This window comes from Acomys minous (genome assembly GCF_964271855.1).
Source record: "Acomys minous genome assembly, chromosome: 8".
NCBI lineage: Eukaryota > Metazoa > Chordata > Mammalia > Rodentia > Muridae > Acomys > Acomys minous.
The window spans coordinates 47,670,291-47,695,021 of NC_140489.1; the positions used below are offsets into that span (position 1 = coordinate 47,670,291).

At 43.8% G+C, this 24,731-nt stretch overlaps 1 protein-coding gene and 1 long non-coding RNA gene across 5 annotated transcripts; one reads left to right on the forward strand and one right to left on the reverse strand.

The window, feature by feature from the left end:
- Window positions 1-902: 902 nt before the first annotated feature.
- On the reverse strand, window positions 903-5,168 carry ARF6 (ARF GTPase 6). 2 transcript variants are annotated; one of them, XM_084792151.1, is made up of 2 exons: window positions 5,031-5,168; window positions 903-4,605 (listed from the first exon to the last, which is right to left on the reverse strand). In XM_084792151.1, exon 2 carries the CDS (start codon window positions 4,115-4,117, stop codon window positions 3,590-3,592), a length of 528 nt encoding a protein of 175 aa, XP_084648277.1. In that variant the 5' UTR covers window positions 4,118-4,605; window positions 5,031-5,168; the 3' UTR covers window positions 903-3,589. The 2 variants fall into 2 exon arrangements, with proteins under 2 accessions (XP_084648277.1, XP_084648276.1); XM_084792150.1 differs by lacking the exon at window positions 5,031-5,168 and adding an exon at window positions 4,708-4,870.
- A 24-nt stretch (window positions 5,169-5,192) lies between these two features.
- On the forward strand, window positions 5,193-22,047 carry LOC311603208. Of its 3 annotated transcripts, none has more exons than XR_014780991.1 (4): window positions 5,193-5,842; window positions 9,514-9,595; window positions 15,161-15,249; window positions 21,245-22,047. It is a non-coding gene; the product is annotated as an uncharacterized lncRNA (long non-coding RNA). The 3 variants fall into 3 exon arrangements; XR_014780992.1 differs by having other exon boundaries at window positions 21,287-22,047; XR_014780993.1 differs by lacking the exons at window positions 15,161-15,249; window positions 21,245-22,047 and adding an exon at window positions 11,324-11,950.
- Window positions 22,048-24,731: the final 2,684 nt, after the last annotated feature.

Genomic DNA, 24,731 nt, shown 5'->3' on the forward strand with positions numbered 1-24,731 from the left:
TGCAATCTAAATTATACTATATATCACATCAAGGCATTATAAAATCAAACTATTAAAAAAAACCTTGGTGGATTATTTCTTAAATCATTTTAAGCTATCCATCCACAATTTTAACTTTCACGGGACTAAATTCTACCCTTATTACCACCAAACAAGCAACTTTGATCTCTAAGAAGAATTTTAAAGTCCAACTGTACTATTAAAGATTAAGACAACTAAAAGAAAAAGCAACTCTGCAAGCCAATTCCTTACAAACTCAATTCTGTACTTTCAAAATGTTAAGACTGTAATTTGGGGGGAGAAAAGAAAAAAACCAAAACAAGTTAGAGCCAGGCAGTGGTGGCACACGACTTTAATCCTAGTACTTGGGAGGCAGAGGCAGGTGGATCTGAGTTCAAGGTCAACCTCATCTGCAAGAGTTAAGTACCAGGACAGCCACTGCTATACAGAGAAACCCTGTCTTGAGAAGGGGGAAAAAAAAGAAGAAAAAAAGATCCCTAGGCCTGAGGAGGTTAACAGGCATATAAAACCAACTACTGCAGGATGAAGCAAGATCGTAAGTTCAATGTATACCTGAGCAACTTAGCAGTTATTATCTCAAAATAAATACCAAAGCAAAAAAGGCAGTGATGGAGCACTTGCCTTGTCTTCTCAAGAGGGGAGATATAAATATTTTTAGCTGTTACTATACTCTTCAGTTGTCAAAAAACAGTTTATTAACAATAAAACAGGGAACACCTTAAGCAACCATTATTTAAGGAAAAATAAATAATTCTTTAAAAAAAATCTTTTAAAGAGTCAGGTGTCACAAATTAGTTTTACCATATATCCCTGGAAAATAACATGGCCCAAGATACCAACACATCCCACTTATCTTCTCCAAGCAACATAGCGTGAGAAACTGCGCTGTGTAATTCCTTTATTTTCTGCATGTTAGTGCTTCAGCAACACTACAACCAAAGAACAATTTCCAAGTACTGCACTTTTTAGCTGGGGGAGGGGGCGATCACAGTCCACAGACTCATGTACTTATATCAGACAAGATTAACCTCATTCAAAACTTACTGCATGTTTATAAATTCACACAAATACAGAAATTGATGCAATTAAACAAAAACTTTAGGATCTTACTTTTTTAATTCTTCCATTGTAACTTTTTCTGCAGGCTCTAATTTTCTGCTTCATAATCACCAATGGTTATGGTTCAACTTAACTACATCAATTAGAAACCTCTTATGCTCTTCAAGAAATGTAAGTGAAAATTACAATTTCTTTCCAAAAGTAAGTTTAGGGTTTCTCAATTTTCAAATGTGTTTTCCCCCCTCCCACCTTTTCAGACATTTCAAATAAACTAAAAATAACCCATCTCACCTGCAACATTCAGTAATAGCAATCACTTGTATAAAAATTTAACTATGCCCCCAATTATTTTAAGACACACAAAAAAATGGCTGTCTACCAATCTGTCTGTCACAAGTTAGAACACTACATTTAAGAATCAACATGAGGGTTTCAAGTTTCCTCCAGTTTAGGCATTTATACCTTTGTGCTTATTTTGTTTCAGGATGTTACTATAGCATTGATAGTTGTATAACCATATTTATGTACCTTAGAATGTAATCATTTAAAACACTAAGAATTACATTTACGATGGAGCTTTGGGAATTTTAAAAAGCAACTAAAATGTCCTTATATATGTGCGAATCAGCCTCATTTCTAGAGATATTTCTATTAATGTGAAATTGAGAACTTTAGGCTTCAGTTGCATCTTGAATTCAAAAATCCCTCTGCACCAATAGGAGCCTACAGCATAGCACCTTTTCTCCTCTGCTTTAAGTTAAATGTTTTTGTTTTACTTACAGCTCATTTTCGTATAGCCTTCTGCTTCTCATACATCTTTGGTAAAAGCTCCATTATACAATATGGCCAAAACATGAAGGACCAATACTGTCCAACTATACCATGATATCCGGCTTGATTTTAATATTCAGACACCCTCATAACAAAACCATTCCACCTTTTCCTGTAGACTGCCCTTGCAGTCTACATTTCTCAAATTCCCTAAGTTTAATTCCTTGAGGATCACTAAATTAATCCTTAAGGCTACATAAGAACCAGATGCTGCTTCACAATTCTGAATCAACATTAACATTTGGTTCAAAAAATTACCATAGTGGTCTCAATCTAATTACTGGTCCTAATCAGCTCATCTCAAGAACTGGATATGACCAGTGAGCATAATGCTTACCCTTAAAGAAAATTAATTTACATTCATTGTCATCTGTAGGTTCTTTCACTTCATCCTACTTCCCCTTTAATTGTCATCCACGTCGACATCACTCAGCACATTTCCTTCCTTAAAGGAGATGTTATACTACTGAACCAACAGAGTATCTACTTGCATGAGTTAATCCTACAAATCAAGCAAAACTAAATACTTTTTAATAAAACATCTTTTCCAGTGTCTTAATTAATGGAGATGTAGATCACTCATCTATTAAAAACGTCATATATCTTCTGTTTAATCAGTTGCTGTAATGTGGAAACAGGAATGTGTATTTTTCCAGCTCGGTAAAAGGCGCATATAACTTGACTTTTTAAATGTTTTAATAGTAAGCAAAGTAAATGTTTAGTAATTTTAAAACTACTGGTCTTAAGACATTTGAAACAAGGTAACGTATTCCAGTTTTGCCCAAAAGTCACTTAAAATATCTACAAATATTTCATTTGTGTGTGGGGTACACCATTATTGCTCCGTTCTCTGGCAAGAGTCTACTTTAAAAGGTCCGAAGGGGGAAACAGCAAAGTCACTAACTCTGCAGTGAAGAAGATCTGCACCCTGTACAGGTTACAAAGTTAGCTACGGAAGGGCAACTTTGAGTTCTACTCCTACTCATGCGCGTTAGCAGCTGACACTTCAAGGCATTTCTTACATTACCTGTTTAACACACTAGTGTGCAACTGGAACATTACACTGGTATTACTCATTATGTGGCCACTGTGGGCTAAGTCTACCATACTGGTCTCGGTTATAAAAGGTCACATTTGAAACTACTAAAGTTAGAGCTAACAAGGAAGGGGGGGGGAAGGCCTTAAATATAAAAGACAAACGGCAGTTTGATTAAGCAATAATTTTCAGTTTACTAGATGAAACAGACTTGCAACATAGTCTGCATGAATGCAAAATAAGCCATCTACAGCAAGTGATAAGAAACTGGGCAAAAAGGAAAAAAAAGCATACATTGGGGAAAAAAAAGATTCTCTTGAAATAAAAAAATCAAACCATTATTATATAGGACTTTACCAAGAGCTGCTATTACCCCACCCCGTTTGCTGGAAGTCACAAGAGCATCTAGCACTGTATTCGTGTCAAATGTCAGATCAGAGCATCCTATCGCAAAGCCAAAAAAAAAAAAAAAAGGAGAGAGAGGGAAACAAAGAAAAACCCAACCCCACTAAACCGTAGAACAGTAACTCCAGAGTTCAGATTCAAAAAGAGAGTGGCAATTCAAAGAGGTGATGGTGGCGATAATCCTATGAATGGGTTTTTGATTTCTCTCCTTCCGGGGGGATGGGTGGAGGATACTCATTAGGATTTGTAGTTAGAGGTTAACCATGTGAGCCCCTCATAGAGTCCGTCCCCGGAGGTGGCACAGGAGGGCTGCACATACCAGTTCCTGTCCCGAATCCGGGTCAGGCCCAGTTTCTCCTGGATCTCATGGGGTTTCATGGCATCAGGCAGGTCCTGCTTGTTGGCGAAGATGAGGATTATGGCGTCCCTCATCTCCCGGTCATTGATAATGCGGTGCAGCTCCTGGCGGGCTTCGTCGATGCGGTCGCGGTCGGCGCAGTCTACCACGAAGATCAGACCCTGGGTCCCCGTGTAGTAATGCCGCCAGAGCGGCCGGATCTTGTCCTGGCCGCCCACATCCCACACGTTGAACTTGACGTTTTTGTAAGTCACCGTCTCCACGTTGAAACCCACCGTGGGAATGGTGGTCACCGACTGGCCGAGCTTCAACTTGTACAGGATCGTTGTCTTGCCGGCTGCGTCCAGGCCCAGCATGAGGATCCGCATTTCCTTGTTCCCGAAGATCTTGGATAGCACCTTCCCCATCGCGTCGGAGGAGCCGGGGCCGGGGGCATTCAGGTGTCCCGGGTCCCCTCAAAGCCTACAACGCCGCCGCCGCCGCCGCCGCCGCCGCTGCTGTCGCCGCGAGACCGAAACTAAGCCGCCCCGCCGCGACGACGCCCTGCGGCCTGCGCGAAGCTGCCTGCTACGGGCAGGGGGGGGGGGGGCCCGGCCTGCGCTCGCTCGCTCGCTCGCTCACTCGGGCATCGCCCGCCGCCCGGGCCCTGCGTCTGCGCCGCCGGGAGAGCCGCCGCCCTGCTGAGACGAGGCGCGGCCGGCCCGGAACTGCCCTTCCCCCCCGCAGGCGCCGCGCGAGCGCCGCCGCCGCAGCCTCGGCAAGCGGTGCTGGGTCGACTGCGGCCCTCCCGCCGGCCCGCAAGCACCGGGCTCGGTACCGACGCCTGGTCACCCGACGAGGAGCGTGGCTCCCGCGCCCCGTCAGGTCATGGATCCTCGCGGGAACTCGGTGCTGCCTGCAGGGACACAGAGAAGAGGGAGAAGGGAGTTACCGTCGGGACTCCGAGGGTGCGGAGGCCGACGCGGCCCGCCGTTCGGGATCGACCCGCGAGGTTTACCTCCAGCCGCCGCCCCAAGCGCGGGTTCCCTCCGGCCTCCACCACCACCACCACCACCACCACCTCCTCCTCCTCCTCCCAGCTCTGCCGCCGCCGCTGCCGGAAAAGGCGCCGAGGAAACCGCCTCACTTCCCCCTCCCGGACTGCGCACGCGCCAACTCGGGGCCGACCGTTCGGAAGAGCGCGACCTCCGAAAGGAGAGTGGCCCGCGCGCCCGACGTCACGGGCGCCACGCGCCCGGGGGCGGGGCTACGGCGGCTCGGAGGGCTCACGGAGCCGCCGCCTCGCGGAACCCGCTGGCATCGGGCTGGCCGCGCGCCCACCTGTCGCTCCGCGAGGGTCTCCTCGATTTTTCTCCTCCGCCGCTGGAAGGAGGGGAGCAAATCCACTCGGGGTGGGCTTTCTCCAGCCCTCGGGGCCAAGGCCCCCACCCGCGCTTCCCAGACTTGTTTCCCGACGCCCTGAGCGAGGTCCCTCCCGCTCACCCCAGTCTTCCAGCGCCGGGTCTCCTATTTACCCCATCGCCTCCCCACTTCCTTCAGTTGCCTGGAAGACACGTGGGAGGCTGGTGTTCCAAAAAATCCGCCAAAGTAGCTCGCAATTTCACTAGTCTGGAGTTTGCTCCTAAGCCCTGCCTTGCAACGTTTAAACTCGTTCTCTTTGTAAGTCTCGTCAGAACCACCCACATTTCTTACGAATTAGTGTGTCGGAGCCGACGGCTCTGTGAGCAAAGGCTGCCGCCGAGTGTGCGGACCCGCGCTCAGTCCCCAGGACCCGTGTGCTGGAAGGAGAGAACCAGGTCCCTTAAAATTGACCTCTGATCTCCACGCACAATTAGGAAAAGTAGTTGCGTTTCGTTTTTATTTTAAAATACTTTTTCACTTAGTGTGCGTGTGCACAGAGGTCAGAGGACGACTTGCCAAAACCAGTTCTCTACTTCTATCCCATGAGTCCCAGGTATCAAATTCAAAGCATCAAGTTTGGCAACCAGCGCTTTTATCTGCTAAAGCCATCTGGCTGGCCCAGGAAACCTTTTTGTATTAAATGGAGAGTGTTAAGGTTCAAATAAGGCGAGCTTTATCAAATAAGGAGGAAAAAGCAGGAAAGATGAAAGAAGTTGCTACGACAGCGTATGGTAATGCATTTTTTTTTTTATTTTATAATACTAACAGCGTATGTTTTTATTTTATAATTTTAAGAAAAGTTGAAGCCACCAGCCTGACATGGTGGCTCATGCCTATCCCAGCACTGATGAGGTGATGGGAAAGAGTTGCCATAAATTCCCTGTTTAGTGCAGGAAGAAGTTGGAATGATTGTTTTCCAGCCTGCACCTCCCCGGAGAGGCGATGGGGTGTTACAGCTGTGATCTGATGGAACAAGAGGTTCTTGAAGCCACGCCAGGCTTTTTACTTGGGTGTTGACTGAAGATTCGAACTCTGATACCTCTGTTTACAGAGCAAGTGCTTTTTATCCATTGAGCCATCTCCCCAGCTCAATAATAAATTATTAAAGAGTAATTATAGTACAAAACAACAACAGCCAGAACATAGTCACCGAGAGTGAGGATTTCAAATTTTGTATATCATGTTTCTTTAAAAAAAAAAAAAAGGTCAATTTTGGGGCTGGTTGAGATGCCTCAGTGGTTAAAGCCCTTGTCAACAACCCTGACTTGAATTTCAATCCTTAAGATCCAGACGAAAGACAGAAACTTTACTCCTACAAGTTTTTCTCTGAACTCCACTAGCACACAGTGACACACACATGCCAAATACAATATAATTTAGAAACATTTAAGGTAATGCTGTCACATCTGTGAGTTTGAGGCCAACGAGCTCGAGCTCAAGGGCAGACAAGGTTAAGTAGTGAGACCTTGTCTCAAAACAAAGGTAAATTTTAATATAATCAAAACACTTCCAAGTGGTAATAGCATAGGCAACTATTAAACCATACCACAGATGAGACATTTTGTTTTCTTGACTCCTTCTGGGAAATGATCTTTATTTGAATTTTCTATTATATTAAATTGTACATAATAATCAGTTTCATTTTGATATTTTCAAATATGTACCTAATGTTTTTCAATCAGACTCAGTGTCTGTTACCTTCTCTTAATCCCTTTTCACTGATTTCCTTTTTTCAACTAGGCCCCCTTCTACTTTGATGCCTCTGTGTGTGTGTGTGTGTGTGTGTGTGTGTCATGGTGAGTTTCATTAGGGTTGATTACAGGAACGTGGGCACCAAACCAGTGTCTGCACCACTTAAAAAGCATGCCTTTTTCCCTCTTGAATTGATAGCTACATATAAAATGGGATGAGGAGACACATGAGCCCCTCCCTACCTCCAGGACAGGGTATTGGTTCACATGTCCAATGTCATATGGGCAATCATAGCTGTTGTGAGCTCGTGAGTGCCAACAGCTCTGCCATGCCGTGCTGAAAGCCAGCGCTCCATACCTCCCCCCTCTCCTCCTCCAGTCTCCTACGTCCTTCCATGATATTCGCTGGGCCTTGGAGGAGATAATAGTGAGGTATTGTTTATGAATCTATGCAGTCACTGCTGACCACAACACTAGACTATGGGCCTAAACAGTTAGTTAGAAGGCAGTTTGATAGGTGGAATAGGCATAAATTCCAGTCAGAAATTTGGTTACTCTCATAATAGCATTGCCACTGCTGCAGTGTCAGGCTTAGCTTGCCTAGTCAGTCAATATGGTTGCACAAAGGGCTCACAGCTGATTAAGTCCCCCAACACCCTATCTAGCATTTTCCAGTACTTTAAGGAGTGGCCAACAAGGAGAATGCTTCCTACCCAGTTTCAGTTTGACTCCCTTATGTCCTGTAATCAAGACATGAGGCATCTTCAGCAACTGAGTCTTACTGTCTACCGACTAGCACCATCACAGCATGGCTCTTTGGTCTTATCCACAACACAGTCATTGGTCAACACTTCCTACACCAATCCCTCCTATTCTTCCCAGTTTCTGGTAATGATCATTCTACTCTCCATTGCCTATGAAGCCAACTTTTTATATTACATTGATAAGAGTGAGATGAAGTGGTACTTATTCTTCTGTGCCTGGAATATTGGAACCAATTTTTAAGTAAAAAATTTTAAGCCAGGACTGGTGGCTAACTCTTGTAATTCCAGTACTTGGGAGGGTGAGGCAAGAGGATCACAGCAAGTTCAAAACCAATCTAGGCTACAGTGTCTCAAAAACAGTAAACTCAGCCAGGCAGTGGCGGCACATCCCTCAAATCACTGCACAGAGACAGAGGAGGCAGATCTGTGTGAGTTCAAAGCCAGCTTGGTCTACACAAGGAGTACACAGTCCCTCCCAGAGCTACATTGTGAGACTCTGTGTCAGGAAAAGAAAAATATGGTTTGATTTTGAAAATATTATTTCCATTCAGAGAAATGTTTAACAAACAAACTAGCATTTTCATGTATACACTTTGTTACTGTTGTTGCCATTTTTATTCTTGCAGGCCTGGGGATTGAACCCTGGGCCCTGACCCATGGTAGTATGTGGGTGGTAGGCTAGCCGACTGCTCTGAGCTATACAATCCCCATAGTTGTCCAGGCTGGCCTTCAATTTACAGCAATTCTCCTGCCTCCTCTTCTCAAAACCATTTGTGTCTCTGAAACAAAATATATGTCTCAGTTGGTATTCTGTTTTATTAATTTTTTAAAGCAGGTGAAGGATCCAAAACAAACTAAAGCTGGGCGTGGTGGCGCACACCTTTAATCCCAGCACTCAGGAGACAGAGGCAGAGGCAGGCGGATCGCTGTGAGTTCGAGGCCAGCCTGGTCTACAAAGTGAGTCCAGGACAGCCAAGGCTACACAGAGAGACTCTGTCTCGAAAAACCAAAAGCAAAAACAAAACAAACAAACAAACAAACAAAGAATCCTAAAACTAACTTGGAGACTAGATGCCTATACTTCTAGCACTGGGGAAACCGGGGGAGGAAGGATTGCCCAAGCTGGTGTCCAACTCATCATCCTCTGCCTTAGTGCCACAGGATTGTGATACACCAACGTAGAAGGTGTTTTAATGAAAACAAAAACACTAAAAACTGAAGCTCAACATAGAACTGGACAGTGTGCTTTCGTCCTGCATCTCTGAGCAGCACCAGAGAAGTCGGCAAGAACAAGCACCCGGTAAAAGGCAGCAAGAAGAAAGCTGTCCATTTTTTTTTTTTTTGACACAGGGTCTCTCTGTGTAGCCTTGGCTGTCCTGGACTCACTTTGTAGACCAGGCTGGCCTCGAACTCACAGCGATCCGCCTGCCTCTGCCTCCCGAGTGCTGGGATTGCAGGCGTGCGCCACCACCACATGGCCAATGTATTTGTTAGAAGAGTAAAACACTGAAGAAACCCAAGTCTGAATTGAGAAAGTTCATGGAGCTCCATGGTGAAGGTGCTGGTCCCGGGGAAACTCCTGGTTATCAGTAAGACAGGTGCTAAAGGCGAACGAGCTGATGGATATGAACCACCAGTCCAAGAATCTGTCTAACATCCAGACTTTTAATAGGGACAAATAAAAAGTCCTACTTGTGGGAAAAAAAAATCACTTTCATTTATAAGTGTTAATAGCATTACTTACTTTTTTTTTTTCTTTTAGGCAGAGTCTCTTGTAACCCAGTCTGGCTTTGAACTCCTGATCCCCCTGACTCCACCTCCCAAGTGCTGGGATTAGAGGCATGACACCCAGCCCAGCTAATTATATTCTTAAATTACTGCCTAGCCCTTCTTGGATTACTTAGGTAATTTATTCATCTTGCTGATCAATTTTTCTATTCCTATCAGGGGAAAAATATCTCTCTTCAATCAATCAAGCAGTTCCGTCTTCTTCATCTTAACATTTGAAGAAACTGAGGCCCAGAAAAAGGTGAGCACACTCTTAAGCTCAAGAAATGAATGTAGAACAAATTCAAATGAAGATTGTTTGTTTTTATTTATTATGCTAGGTAGTAATGATATGATTGGGTCTCCGGTAGCATCTTGCTGGCCCCAGCTATAGATAAAGCCCTCTTGAGTGCCTCTGATGACAGCGTGCACCATCAAGGAGGGCTTTTATTTTAGTTCTTAAAACAAAGTCTCCTTATGTAACCCAGACTGCCCCAGAATCAAAATCCTCCTGCCTCAACCTTCCAAGTGCTAAAGAAATTAAGATTTTAAAAAATCCACACCTGGCATTCTTTTTCTCTTTGTACTGAATTATTGTGTTTATGGGTAAACTCAGGAAGGTGGCTAAACCAATGGCTTTTAGCACTGACTGCACATTTCAATCACCTGAGGAGCTTTGAAACCACATCCCAGATCAATGCAGACTAAATATCTGAGAGTCAAGGTTGGGTTTGGTTTTTTTTCCTTTTCTTCATAAGCATTCTGGTTTTGTTTTATTGTCCGGCTGGTTTTGATTTTCCTGAGACAGTGTTTCACACTGTAGTCCAGCCTGTCTCAGAACCTATATGGAGTACAGACTGGCCTCAAACTCACGGCAATCTTTTTGCCTCAACCTCCCAACTGCTAGGATCACAGGCGTGTACCACCACTCTTGAGTCATGGTTCAGCAGAGTTTCAGGCTTGTGTGCAGCTGAAGGTGACACCTGCTTGCTAAGCTCCTCCCACACTCAAAATTCTGTGATGTTTGAATCCCATTTAGTATCCCCATCCCTAAAATAATATACCATATACATATATACATAAACATACACATACATCCATATATATGTGTGTGTGTATGTATGTGTATATATATATATCACGGTGTGGCCTGAGAATGTAGTGTAACTATCAATGTAGAACTATCAGACAAAAGCATAAATCTTTCTGAGATGCTTTTTAAAAAGTAACTATTTTCAAGGCCTGCATGGTCTATATGGTGAGTTCCAGAACAACCAGAGCTACATGGTTGAGAACCTGTCTCAAAAACAAAACAAAAGGGAAAAAAACTCTTTTTACTTATCATATAAAACAATGGGTTTTATTCTGACACGTGTTATTGTTCATACCCCAGCCCCTTTGTCCTTCTTCATCCTATTCACCATTTCTGAGATTGTTTTTGTTTTTTTGAGACAGAGTCTCAGTATGTAGCTTTGATGGCCTGGAACTTCTGGGGACCAATGTAGCCTCAAACTCATAGAGATCTGCCTGCTTCTGCCTCCTTTCAGAGTTTCTTAAAGGTATTTTGACAGCATATCGTATTATAGCTTAACTGGTAATAGAACCAGCACCAACTAGCCAGTGCTACTAAAAGAAGGGCATCAGGCCAGGCGATGCATTCCTGTCATCCAGCACTCAAGAAACCAGTACAACAAGATCTCAAGGTCGGAGCCAGCCTGAGCAACAGGGTGAGACTGTTTCAGAAAAGTAAGAAGTGTGCCAGAGGGGCTGGAGATATAACTCAGTGGCTGTGGTGGTTTGAATAAGTTTGGTTCCCACAGACACGTGTATTTGAATGCTTGGCCCATAGGGAGTGGCACTACTAGGAGATGTGTCCTTGCTGGAGTAGATGTGGCCTTGTTGGAAGAAGTGTTTCCCTGTAGGGATGGCCTTGGAGGTCTCCTAAGCTCAAGCTAGGCCCAGTGTGACAGTCTCCTGCTGCTACTTGCAGATCAAGATGTAGAACTCTCAGCTCCTTCTCCAGAAAAACCTTGACTCAAAAAAAAAAAAAAAAAAAAAAAAGCATAGAAAGAAAAAACTACTCCTAGCACCACATGGTCATACACATCTGTGATCCAGCACTTGGAAGGCAAGGCAAGTTCAAGGCCAGCCTGGGCCGGATGACTGTGCAGGGAGACTCTGCCTAACAACAACAACAACAAAAAGAAAAAGAAAAATGACTTCTATAGTCTGGAAAAATACATTAAATGATTCATACATTCTTGTGTATCTGCCTCCCTTTCTGTCTTTCTTTTTTCTTTTTCCTCCTCCTCTTTTTAAGATATGGTCTTTTGTGCCTCAGGCTGGCCTTGAACTCCTGATCTTTCTGTCTCTCTCAAGTACTGGAATTGCAGGTATGCACTACCACACCCAGCTAGGAATGCACTGAATTATTCTAAGGACTCTATGAACCAATTCAGAGGTAGGTCAAAGGGCTAGATCACAGAGCAGTTTAATGCTCTCTATAAATTGAGTGAGAATATACACACACTGCACATACAGACCCCAAATAAAAGAAAACGTATTGAATTAGACTTACCAATAGTCTGCTCCTCTTCCCTCTAATCTAATGTCCCAGAGAGCAACAGTGATGATGGTGGTACATAAAGTTTATAACATTGGGGTTCTTTCTTTCCTACCACCAACCCCCTTCTTTTATTTTTAGAGACAAGCTAGTCTTGATTTTGATATGTAGATGAAGATGAACTTGCACTCCATTCTCCTCCTGCCTCTGCCTCCCGAGCGCTAGGATTACAGATTGTGTCCCAAAGCCTGTCCCTCCCACCTCCCAGAGACGGTCTCACCGCGTAGCCCACAATACCTTCCTGAGTGCTAGAATATGGCATGCCCAGCTTGATGCAACTGTCTTGATGCTAAAATTATTTTACCTACACATATTTTTCCCTTGATATGTTTTGTAAAGCTGTGACTTCTGTTTACATGTAACAGAAGCTGACTAGAACTTGCCTTAGCAAAAGAAAGGTAATTTAATATGAAGACATAATCTGTCTCAGAAAGCCCAGGGTTGACATACAGAACCAAGGAGGGACATGGAACTACAGAGGAATAGTCTGCTCCCTGAACATCTCTGCTCCTTTCTTTCTCCTGGGGTGGAGGAAACTTCTATTGCCACTCAAGTATCCACAGACACGAAGAACAGACTTTGACACAGATCCTGGTCAGCAGCATGCAGGTGTGCCGAGACAAACCATTACGTAGTCTTTTTTTTTTTTTATCTCACTAAATTGTCAGCACTAATGTAGTTGGTGCCAAGTACAGTGCATACCTAAAATGTTAGTACTTGGCAGCGAAGGCAGGAAGAACGCAAGTTTGAGGTTAACATGGGCTTCTTAGTGCAACTACATCTCAAAAAACAAAATAGTGCACATACTTCAGTGGTCATGCTGATAGGTAGGTTTAATCCCCAGCCAGCTCCCTCCCCTTAAAAAAAAAAAAAAAGAAGAAGAAGAAGAAGAGAGAGAGGGAGGGAGGGAGGAAAGAAAGAGGAAGAGCAGGTAATTAGCATAGTTTGTCTACCCGTGTTCAGGTGGTGTGGTCAGAGATGTCTATGCTGAGGGAGACCTGAAAAAACGGACCTCGGTACTCTACTCTGTGTTCTGTGTTGTGGGTGGTGTTCCCAAAGGCATCCGAATATCCAGGCAGCAGGGCTTGTTCTATGCCGAGCATCTTTAATACACGGTTGAAGATGTACGCAGCCAAAGCAGTTATGAAGTTCCAGGTCAATCTTCTTACATAACCAAGGTTACTACTTTGTAAAAAGCATGTTGAGTTCATGAGACTTTTTTCCTTGTGGTGGCAAAAGGATATAATAAACAGAAGAAAGATCAGTCCTTACATTTGGGAGTGAAGTCAGGCCTTAGAAACCGCTTGAAAGCCCCGGGAGCTTTCTTTTTGTGGCGTTACCCTAGTAGATTCTGACGTCAGTGCACAGTGAGCTGACCTTCTCTCACAGTGCTGGGTACGCAGGGGCTGCTGCCCCAGTACCTACTAAAGAGAGTCACAGCACTGCAGGCTGTGCGATAGGGCTGGTATTTGTGGACGTATAATCCAGTAGGTGTCTTTCTAAATTTTCTGTGGTGTAAGCCCTTCTTCCTCAAGATAGAAAGAGACCCATAAATTGTGCTTGGCTGCCGGGCGTGGTGGCGTACGCCTTTAATCCCAGCACTCGGGAGACAGAGGCAGGCAGATCGCTGTGAGTTCCAGGCCAGCCTGGTCTACAAAGCGAGTCCAAGACAGCCAAGGCTACACAGAGAAACCCTGTCTCGAAACAAAACAACAACAACAAAAAATTGTGCTCGGCTAAGCTGTTGTTAAATCGGTTATAGTATAAAATCTACCTAGGATTTATAACCATCCCTACACTCGTAAATCTTGGCTGCTGTGTTCAGAACTGTATCTCAGAGTAAAAGCTACAGTAGGTAAATACACACCACTGGTTCAAAGGTTCTGAGCAGCATCAAAGCGGCTCCATTGTTTGCTCTTGGTACATATGCTATGTGTGCTTACAAAGCAAAACCGCAAAAGGATATGGAGCAGAAAGTCTCAGCGTTTGGCTCTTGGTGTGTGTTTTTCGGTGGCATCCCCCTCCCCACCCTCATCCTGAAGCTGTCCACCCAGCACATCTGCCCTGGGTTTCTTTCTTTTTTTTTTTTTTCCTGCCCTGCGTTTCTAAGCTCTCCTTTCAACACCAGTCTTCATTCCCCTTTCTTCATCCTTCTTGCTCATTTTTATTACTTTACTTCTTCTCTCTTTAAAGCAACACTGTATGGCACTAAAGTTACTTTATTCTAAGTTTTAACCGAGTAAATCTGGTATTTTATCAAATTCTTGTGGCGATTTGGAAGATTGGCTTTTCCCCCCCTTGATTGTATAAATGGAATGTTCTCCTAACGGGCTTACCACCAAACTAGACACTAAAAGGACTCCCTTGAAAAGTTGACCTTTAACCTACAAGCTAATCTTAGAAGATATTTTAAATCATTGACTCTGTTTAGTACCATTGTGACATCACTAACTGGAAGTTAGTGCTTGCGTATGTCATCATTATCATTATCAGCCAATGTCTAAAGGAGAAAACAAGTAAAGCCAGAATAAAAGCAGAAAATCTGCATGTTGGGAAAGTTTAAGTTGAAATCTCCAGAGCTGTCCAAATGCATTTAGCCCAGGATAAAGCTATGAAGGCAGCCCGCCGTATTTGAAAATTACAGTATCGGACAGCAATGCCCTGTGGAGCGCAAGGACCTCAGCTCCCTGAACCTTGGTTTCTCTTGAGTATCTCCTGAACAGCACACCCCTGCACCAAGATGCAGCCTCTGTGTTACTGCACCTGACACACCACCAAGAAGCTGGTACTCCGGACCCAACAGTCATCACCATAAATGCTGTATGCAGTGCTATTACATCATTATTAATTTTGGAATATTCGGTAATTAACTGAATTGACTGAGCCTCTCTGTTCTTTAAAAATAGCTCAAGATCAACTGGGCGTGGTGGCGCACGCCTTTAATCCCAGCACTTGGGAGGCAGAGGCAGGCGGATCACTGTTGAGTTCGAGGCCAGCCTGGTCTACAAAACAAGTCCAGGACAGCCAAGGCTAACACAGAGAAACCTTGTCTCAAAAAACAAAAACAAGCAAAAAAAAAAAATAGCTCAAGATCATCAATACTGTAAAGTCTGTGTCAGTTTCTGCTGAAATAAGTCTTGTTTTGGCTTAAAACTATCCCTCTAATATTAAAAAGTCAAAATTCTTTTTTGTTGTTGTTGTTAGGTAGAGTATTGCTGACCCGTCTAGGCTGACCTGAAACCCTTGATCAAGGAGGCTGGCCTTGAACTTGCCTCCCAAGTGCTGGATTACAGGTGTGTATGACCATGTGGCCATGTGGTGCTAGAAGTAGTTTTTTCTTTCTATGCTTTTTTTTTTTTTTGAGTCATGGTCTCTCTGTGTAGCCTTGGCTGTTGTGGACTCACTTTGTAGACTAGGCTGGTCTCGAACTCACAGAGATCCACCCGCCTCTGCCTCCAGCATACTGGAGTTAAAGGCATGTGCCACCACACCCGGCTCTCTATGCTTCTTTCTTCTTTCCTTCCTTCCTTCTCTCTCTCTTTCTTCCTTTCTTTCCTTCTTTTGTGGTGTGTGTCTGTGCCTCACTATGTAGCCTTGGCTTGCCACGAACTCACTATGTCAGTGGTTCTCAACCTGTGGGTTGCAACCCCTCTGGGGTCAAATGACCTTTTCACTGGGGTCAAATATCAGATATTTATATTATGATTCATAACAGTTGCAAAATTAGAGTTATGATGTAGCAACAAAATAATTTTATGGTTGGAGAGGTCATCACAACATAAGGAACCATATTAAGGGTCACATCATTAAGAAAGGTAAGCCAGGCTGGGGGTGGTGGCACATGCCTTTAATCCTAGTACTCATGGGAGACAGAAACAGGCAGATCTCTGTGAGTTCAAGGCCAGCCTGGTCTACAAAGTGAGTCCAGGACAGCCATGACTGTTACAGAGAAACCCTGTCTCAAAAAACCAAAGAGAGAGAGAGGGGGAGAGAGAGAGAGAGGGAGAGAGAGAGACAGAGACAGAGACAGAAACAGAGAATTGAGAACCACCGCACTATGTTGACCAGGATGAAGCTGGCCCTGACCTCATAAGAGATCCCCCTGCCATAACATCCTTTGTTGGAGGGCTCAGATGTCATCTGATGACAGTCTCAGCTTCCGCTTAGTGGGAAGTAGTGGTCTAAGTTAATACATTTGACCTTGTGGTCAAAAGGATCTTTTTTTTTTTTTTCTTTCGAGACAGGGTCTCTCTATGTAGCCTTGGCTGTCCTGGACTCACTTTGTAGACCAGGCTGGCCTTGAACTCACAGTGATCCACCTGCCTCTGCCTCCTGGGTGCTGGGACTAAAGGCGTGTGCCACCACGCCCAGCTGGTCAAAAGGATCTTATGCCAGGCATGGATGTATGCAACAAATGGCTGCTAAGGCGACTAAAGGCAGCCCAAGATAATCTGGTCCTGGATCTGCAAAATCCCAACTATCTAAAATCATGACACTTTAATCAGCCTTATAAGAATCTTTATCATAAATCTGGCTTTTTTTCTGGAAATTTCAGTTCATACTTGGGTCTTGAAGCTGATGCTTAAGACAGGGGAAACATTCTATTTGTTGTTGGTTTACAAAAGTGTTTATTTATTTGGGACTCATGCAGCCCAGCCTGGCTTTGAAGTTGCTGCGTATTCAAGGATAACCTGAAGTTCTTGATCCTCCTGCCTCTACCTCCCAACTGCTAAACTGTAGGCATGTACCACCAAACTCAAACTTGCCCAGTCGGAGGCTCTGCACAACTTCTGGGTAGCTCCAGTCAGAACTGGGTGTACGGCACTCATTTAGGTCCAGAGCGTCACTCAGCTGCTTGGTGTGCACTGAACCTCTACATTTGGTTATCGGAAATGTTGCGAGTGAATAATAAAATGCTTTTTAAGGAAGCTAGTTCAGTATTAGCAGGCTTGGAGGTCTTGGGATTTTGACCCCTCCCTCATGATCAGTAAGTAAGCTGGTAAAACAAAGATGGTAACCACAGGACTGACTATGGTGTACAGAGCGGGGCCTGAGTCATAGCTCTGGCCCTGGGTGGAGGCTTGACACTCAAAACTGCCTGGAAGGGCCTTAGCAGACAGCTCCCTAGGCCTCACGGGGGCACTGTCTATCTGCAGGCTTTGTGGTAAAGAGCAAGAACATACCGTTGTTCTTGCCGGTAAAAGTCTATCCAAGTGGGCGTGCCAATCACTTGGGCAGGAAAATGCCCCTCGTGAAAAGCTGTCTCTACTCTGGAGACTTCAGAAACAGTAAAAATCTTACCTAAAAAGTAGGTCAAGTTGGGTGGGGTGTTGGAGAGACGGCTCAGTGGTTAGGAGCAATCGCTGCCTCTCTAGAGTGGTTTGGTTTGGTTTGGTTCCTAGCACTCACATGAGGCAGCTTATAACTCCAGCTCCATCGGAGCTGATGTCCTGGCCTCTGAGGGTTTGAAAACACACACACACACACACACACACACACACACACACACAAACTCTTTTAAAAACAAGTAGGTCAGCACACTGATCTCCTGGGTACTATCCACTTTCACCCTTCAAGAGTGTGCTCTCTTCTACTCTGCTGGAAACTTATCTTCTACACTACACTCTGTGTCTCCTTTAAGTTTTTCTTAAACTTAATTTTTTTTAACAGCTCCTATGTGTGTGTGTGTGTGTGTGTGTGTGTGTGTGTGTGTTCATCCATGTCCCACAATATGAACGTGGAGGTCAGAGTACAACCTGTATGAGTCAGTTCTTCCACCATTGGGTTTCAGGAATTGAACTCAGCTCTGTGGACTTGGCAGCACAGCAAAGGCTCCCTTCCTTCCCCCTTTCTCCCTCCATCCCTCCTTCTGCTGTCTGCTCTCAGTTCTTTCCTGTATCCCAGGCTGGCCTTCAATTGCTAACACAACCAAGCATGGGCCTTGAAAGTGTAACTTCCTGCCTCCACCTCTCACGTGCTCTATCAGAGGTGCACACTACCATGCCTAGGTTACAGAGTGCTGGGAGTCTGACACAGCTTTCTTGCATGCTAAGAAAGCACTTTAGCCGGGCACTTGGGAGGCAGAGGCAGGTGGAGCGCTGTGAGTTCGAAGCCAGCCTAGTCTACAAAGCAAGCCCCAAGACAGCAAGGCTGTTACACAGAGAATCCCTACTCAAAAAAAAAAAAAAAAAAAAAGATAAATGCCAATACCAAGATGAAGATTATTTAGACTCTCCAACAAAGAATGAAATTGCTTTAGTAAGCAATTAGGAACAGATTTCAAAGAACTGAAAAAAAAAAATTCTTGGCCAAAAGAAAAAAGAAAAAAAAGTCTCAGCAAAAACATGGAAGATATAAGCCAAGCATGGAGATGGCTGCCTCTGATTTCAGGAGTCCATCTGGTAGCGAGCTCGCTAGCATTCATGAAACTGGGAGTTCAGTTGCCAGCACCGCCTAACTGGGACAACATGGAACATGTTTGTAAGCGCAGCGCCTAACTGGGACAATGTGGAACATGTTTGTAAGCTCAGCGCCTAACTGGGACAACATGGAACGTGTTTGTAAGCTCAGCGCCTAACTGGGACAACATGGAACGTGTTTGTAAGCTCGGCATTTGAGAAGTGGAAGCAGGAAGGTCAGGATTTCAAGGTCATCATTAGTTACAAAGTGATTCCAAGACCTGCCTGAGCTAAGTACAACCCTGCTTCAAAAGAAAAAAAAATTCCTGACTGGGCTTAGGGGCACGCATCCTTAAACCTAGCAGTTGGGGGACAGAGGCAGGCAGGTCTCTGTGATTGAGTTCCAAGCCAGCCAGAGCTGCATAAAGAGATTCTGTTTCAAAATAAAGATGCTAGCAAGAACTGTTTTAGCATTCATTTATCCACTTATGTGTTTCTTTGTATGAGACAGGATCTTGCTATGTATCCCAGGGTGGCATTGGACTTACGTAGGCCAGAAGAGCCCCATATCCACCCTCCTGCTTCAGAGCCCTATACACTGGGATTATAGGCACGTTTCACTAGCACATCCAGCTCTCCTGGCAAGATTTTTTTTTAAGATGTAGGAAAGATTATTATAAAGCACATATGAGAAGCTGAGGGTGACCGTGCATGCCTGTAGTCCCAGGACGTTGGGTTTGAGGCTACATAATAAGCTTTGGCTACATGGTAAGACCCTGCCTCAAAGATCAAACAAACAAAACCAAGAAAACTTCTCACATAGAAAGTGTAAAGTGCTAGACTAGCTAAATAATCTCTTTTTAAGTGCAAAGGACAATATGCCAATCTTAGTATTATATATGTTATAACTGAGGCTGTGTAGTGTTGATGGGGGATGGACAAAACCCATAAAACACAATTGTTGGGGGTTGGTCTGGTGCCATGCATTCAAATGCTAAATACTGGCCCCCAAGATCCTGTTTTCAGTCCAGACGAGTAAATTCTCACATACACCAAGTGATGTGCAAACCTTGCTCTCCAATTTAAAGTCAATGATTAATAAAAATAGCTAGAAGCTAACTGGACATCAAAAAGGTAGGCAGAGCTTAGGTTGCTAGCCTTGGGGTTTCACAGACTGACCACAAGGCGAGGCAGGAGAGAGAAACGGAAGAGGAAGCCAGAGAGAAGGAAGTTGCCATGAGGCAGTGTGGACCATGAGCACGTGGCCGTGAGGCTGGCCTGATGGAACAGAAGCAACCCAGGCGGGAACAATTATGGCAAGTGACTTGGGGTGTGTAGCTGGGAAACAGCAAAATAGCTTGGAGGGCCGATACCTGCCCAGTTATTGTGCCTTGAAGCTTATTATAAATCCAAGAGGTCTCTGTCTTAATTATTTGGGAACTAGCTGGGGTAGAGAAGCCTAATAAATATTCTACAACACAAAATGGAAAAAAGCCCCACACAAGTATACCCAACACAAAACATAAATGTTGTCATTTTAATTATTTTCAAGTGTACAATTCTTGGGTATTAACTACATTCATAACAGTGTGTACCCATCACGCCTTTGGTTTGTTGTTAATGCTATAACAGTGTTCATAGTAGACATCTACCTGCCCTGTTTTTTGACAGGTGGATACATGTAGCTTAGGCAGGCCTAGAGTTCTATATGTAGCTAAGGATGACCTTGAACTTTTAAAAAAATTATTTATTATTGTGTATACAGTGCTCTGCATGTATGTACAACTTTAGGCCAGAAGAGGGTGTCAGATCACATTATAGATGGTTGTGAGCCACCATGTAGTCGCTGGGAATTGAACTCAGGACCTCTGGAAGAGTAGTCAGTGCTCTTACCCTCTGAGCCATCTCTCCAGGCTTGAACGCTTTTGTTTGTTTGTTTGGTTGGTTGGTTGGTTGGTTTGGTTTGGGTTTTTTGTGGGTTTTGTTGTTGTTCTCCTAGTTATTAATAAACATTTTAATCAAAGGAGATAAATTACTGCCTTTATTTATTTATTTTTTATTTATTAGGTTCACAGTGTTTTGAATGCATGTACACCTGTTACGCCAGAAGAGGGCACCAGATCTCATTATAGATAGTTCTTAGCCACCATGTGGTTGCTGGGGATTGAACTCAGGACCTTTGGAAGAGCAGGCAGTGCTCTTAACCTCAGAGCCATCTCTCCAGCCCACCTTTATATTAACATATAAAAAACATTAATGTGGAGCCAGGCATGGTGGTGCATGCCTTTAATCCCAGCACTTGGAAGGCAGAGGCAGGTGGATTCCTGTGATTCAAGGCCAGCCTGGTCTACAAAGCGAGTCCAGGACAGCCAAGGCTACACAAAGAAACCCTGTCTCGAAAAAAAAAAAAAGGCGAGGGGTAGGTGGGTGGAGGTGCTCTTCCAGAGGTCCTGAGTTCAATTTCCAGCAACCACATGATGGCTCAAAACGATGAATAATGAGATCTGGTGCCCTCTTCTGGTGAGCAGGTGTACATGCCAGCAGAACAGTACATAAATAAATAAACAAATTTATCTATCTTTTAAAAACAACAACATTAATCTGGGAGTGGAGAGATGGCTCAGTGGTTAAGAGCACTGGCTGCTCTTACAAAGGTACTGAGTTCAATTACCAGCAACCATTTGGTGGCTTACAACCATCCTCTTAATGAGATCTGCTGCCCTCTTCTGTCAGGCAAGTGTACATGCAGACAAAACACCGTATACCTAATAAATCTTTTAAAAACATTAATATTAGTTTTCAAAATAAAGTATATAATTTATAAAAACACAAGTATTTATTATATATACAGTACCCTTCTGCAGTATGCACATGTAACTATATTTGGTAGTGACTACAGATTGTCCATCTCTCTGTCTTTTTTTTTTTTCAGGCAAAGTCTCATCTATGTAGTCCTGGCTGTGCTGGAACTCACTATGTAGAACAGCTTGGCCGCTGTGAATTCAGATCTCCACTTACATCCGCTCTGAGTGCTAGGACTAAAGGTGTTCACCATCATGCCTGTCTACAGTGTTCCTTTTAACAGAATGTAACTTATATGTGGTGGTTTTCCTTCATGTCGTGCGGTACCTCAGGCTATGCTCCCCTTTGAGAATAAACTGACGCACAACGAATCAGAGCTTTCTCATTGTATAGCGGAGTAAGACAGAGGTCAGTTGCAGTCTGTGCCTTCTGTGTAGTTACATATAACGTGGGTTGCTTGCAGAGTGTGTAACCCTAAATACAATCCCTGAGAATAGTAGGAATCCTTGTGGCCATAAAAAGTGGAGCAGAGGCCACAGTGCAATGCAACATTCTTAATTACTGACAATGTGAGCTGTGATAATAATATGCAGTAGTTAGGAAGCAGCCCTTAGCACAAACCTTGACTCTATGCACTCAATAATTACATCATGAAACTGAAACAGATTATTAACAAGTTGACAAACCGCACAGAGAAAAGTTTAAAATTCCCCCTCCACAAGAAAAGAAGTGAAAGTAGGTTGCCATGTGAGCCTCAGACGGCTACTGACAGTTTCAAAAGTCTCACATCAGTCCCTAAGAGGAGGACGTCTCCAGCAAGATGCTACTCCTCCAAAACCTCTATGGAAGGAAAGTCCTTGGGTTTTTGTGTTACTTATGGTCAAGACCTAACTTTACATACATTTTCAGTCCTTACTCAGAAATGATGCCCTTTCCCTGTGATTCAAGGTGAACAGGCACACGTTTGTACGTGGTTAGACTGCTTGTAACTTGTGTCTGTTTGTTTGAGATGGGGCTTCTCTGTGTAGCCTGTCCTGGACTCGCTTTGCAGACCAGGCTGTCCTCCAACTCACAGCGATCCACCTGCCTCTGCCTCCCAGGGTTACAGGTGTGTGCCACCATGTCTGGTGATGTCTGTAATGTGTTGAGTAATATATTCCTCGCTTATAGTTTTAATTGCAATACTTAACACTTCCCAAATTTACACTTTGTGACACCTAGAACACAGCAGAAGCTCAGTATGTATTTGTTGAATGAGTAAATAGAATGGTTTAGACAAAGAATGTTATCTTGAGCCAGGCAGGTGTGGTGGCGCACACCTGTAATCCCAGCACTCAGGAGGCAGAGGCAGGCGGATCACTGTGAGCTCAAGGCCAGCCTGGTCTACAAAGCAAGTCCAGGACAGCCAGAGCTACACAGAGAAACCCTGTCTCAAAAAAACAAAACAAAACAAACAAAAAAGAACAACAAAACCCCACCCAAAAAACAAAAAGCAAAAACTAAACCAAACCAACAAAAAAAAAAAAGGAATGTTATCTTGATCTCTCATTATCACATATGAAATATGTGCAACTTGAAGAATTTGATTTCCTAGGATTAAATGTTAGCATTTATGTGGACTAGAATAAATCAGACACCATTTTTACTTAGCTTTTGGATCTAGAAGTAAAAGTAAGGCATCTCTGGTTTTCTTTTTAAACAATGAGCCTGTTCAAACACAATTAAATGTGGCTAGTAATTGGACCTGAGAATAGAAACTCAGGAAAGGCAAGTTGATATGTATTGAAGGATATTTGATCCCACGGTGATCCTTAAGACTGAGAACTGTAAAAACCTGTCTTTGATCCATTGTGATCCCTGAGATTGTGACTGTAAAAACCTGTCTGGTTTGGTGCAGTTGAGTTCTAACACACACCTTTAATCCAAAGCTATCTGTACACAGGACTTAATAAAAGTTAACCCTAAATCAAGAGGCAGAGCAAGAAACCAGCTGACAGGGATAAAGAGCAGGAGGGACTTGGAGTTGATGGGTATTTAAGACAGCGTGTAGAAGTAGAAGGAGTGCTTTAGCTTATAGGAAAGATTAAGCTTTGTCTCAGCTCTTTAGCTCCTCAGCTCCTTGGCCTTTGGCTTTGAGCTAGCAAGCTCCTGGCCTTTTCTTCCTGCACAGTCAGCTGAGCTAGTGAGCCTTTTGGGCCTTTTCCATCTGATGTGAGCTGAGCAGGAAGGTCAGCTGGGTGCTTTCTCTGCCTCTCTGAGCTAGCAAGTTTTCACCCCAGCATCTGGCTCCTGGGTCTTTATTGGTAAAATAGAGTGTTTGGGATTTTCATTTAAAACAACAGATATGCCAATTATTTTGACTGAATGTGACATCAGGTTTAGGAATATCCTTCAAAGGAAGAATCCTTCCAACACTGGTTGACTTCAATAAAGCACTGGAATAGTTTTAAAAATAAATAGCAAAGAGTCTTTGCCATACTCCTGTAAAGAATAGGTATTCTGGGTGGCGCACACCTCTAATCCCAGCACTTGGGAGGAAAAGGCTGGTGGGTCTCGGTAAATTCAAAGCTAGCCTGGTCTACAAAGCGAGTCTAGGACAGCCAAGGCTGCACAGAGAAACGTTGTCTTGAAAAGCCAAAAAAAAAAAAAAAAAAAAGGTATTCTTAATACATTCTGTTAAATATCGATCAGAATTGTAACAATAGCCATGCTGTAGTGGAATTCTGATATATTCTAAGATGTCAAAACATTTATGCACAGTTGTCAGATACAAGTCAAATATATTCAAATAGGAGAAAATAGGCCTACAAAACATGACACTGGGTAAGAAACTTTTAGCTGTCAGAATTTATTCTGAGAGTTTACCTGACACAACTTTGATCCTACTACCTCCAACTCTCAGGTGTGAGGGTTACAGGTATCCTGCGCCATGATCGGATTCTAAAATGTTGGGGCTCTAATCCAGGAAGCCAGGTTTCAAGCAAGTTAGGCAAGCACTTTTGTCAAGGAGGCGACATTCCCAGTTAATTTTTTGTTTTGATAAGAAAATATTAATCTCATTAAAGGTTCTTCTTTAAAGCAAGGTGCTGCCGTTAAGAAAACGTGTGCTAAAAAAAAGAAAAAGAAAGAAAGAAAAAGAGAAAGGAAGAAAGAAAAGAAAAGAAAACGTGTGCTATAGCATATAAAGTGTAATTCTACTTACTTCTTAGCTCAATCATTAAATTGAGCTCATAAGAGTCAAGGTCAGACTAGAAGGTACATGTTCCTAAGATGCAAATACAATTTGTCCTAATATCCTGTATGTAATATCAGGTGACCCCATTATGGTGAAGCGCAGAAAAATCTGTTCACCGTAGGGAAGCGAGGATTTGGTACAAAAAACGCAGCACAAGAACAGCGGCCACAAGCGCCCAAGGAGTTCACTCTCCTTAACTGGTTTTCTTTGCGCTCAGCAGGAGTCCCTTTTCCTACCCCTCCTTCCGTTGTCGGTCCCGCCCTCCCTCCGCGAGCCCCGCAGGCTTTCCCTCCACTGTGAGTCTTCACGCCCGCAAGCTTCTGCCCAGAATCCCTTGAGT

Coding starts and splice junctions, on each gene's coding strand:
- ARF6 (XM_084792151.1), bottom strand. CDS start 4,117: ATGGGGAAGGTGCTATCCAAGATCTTCGGGAACAAGGAAATGCGGATC.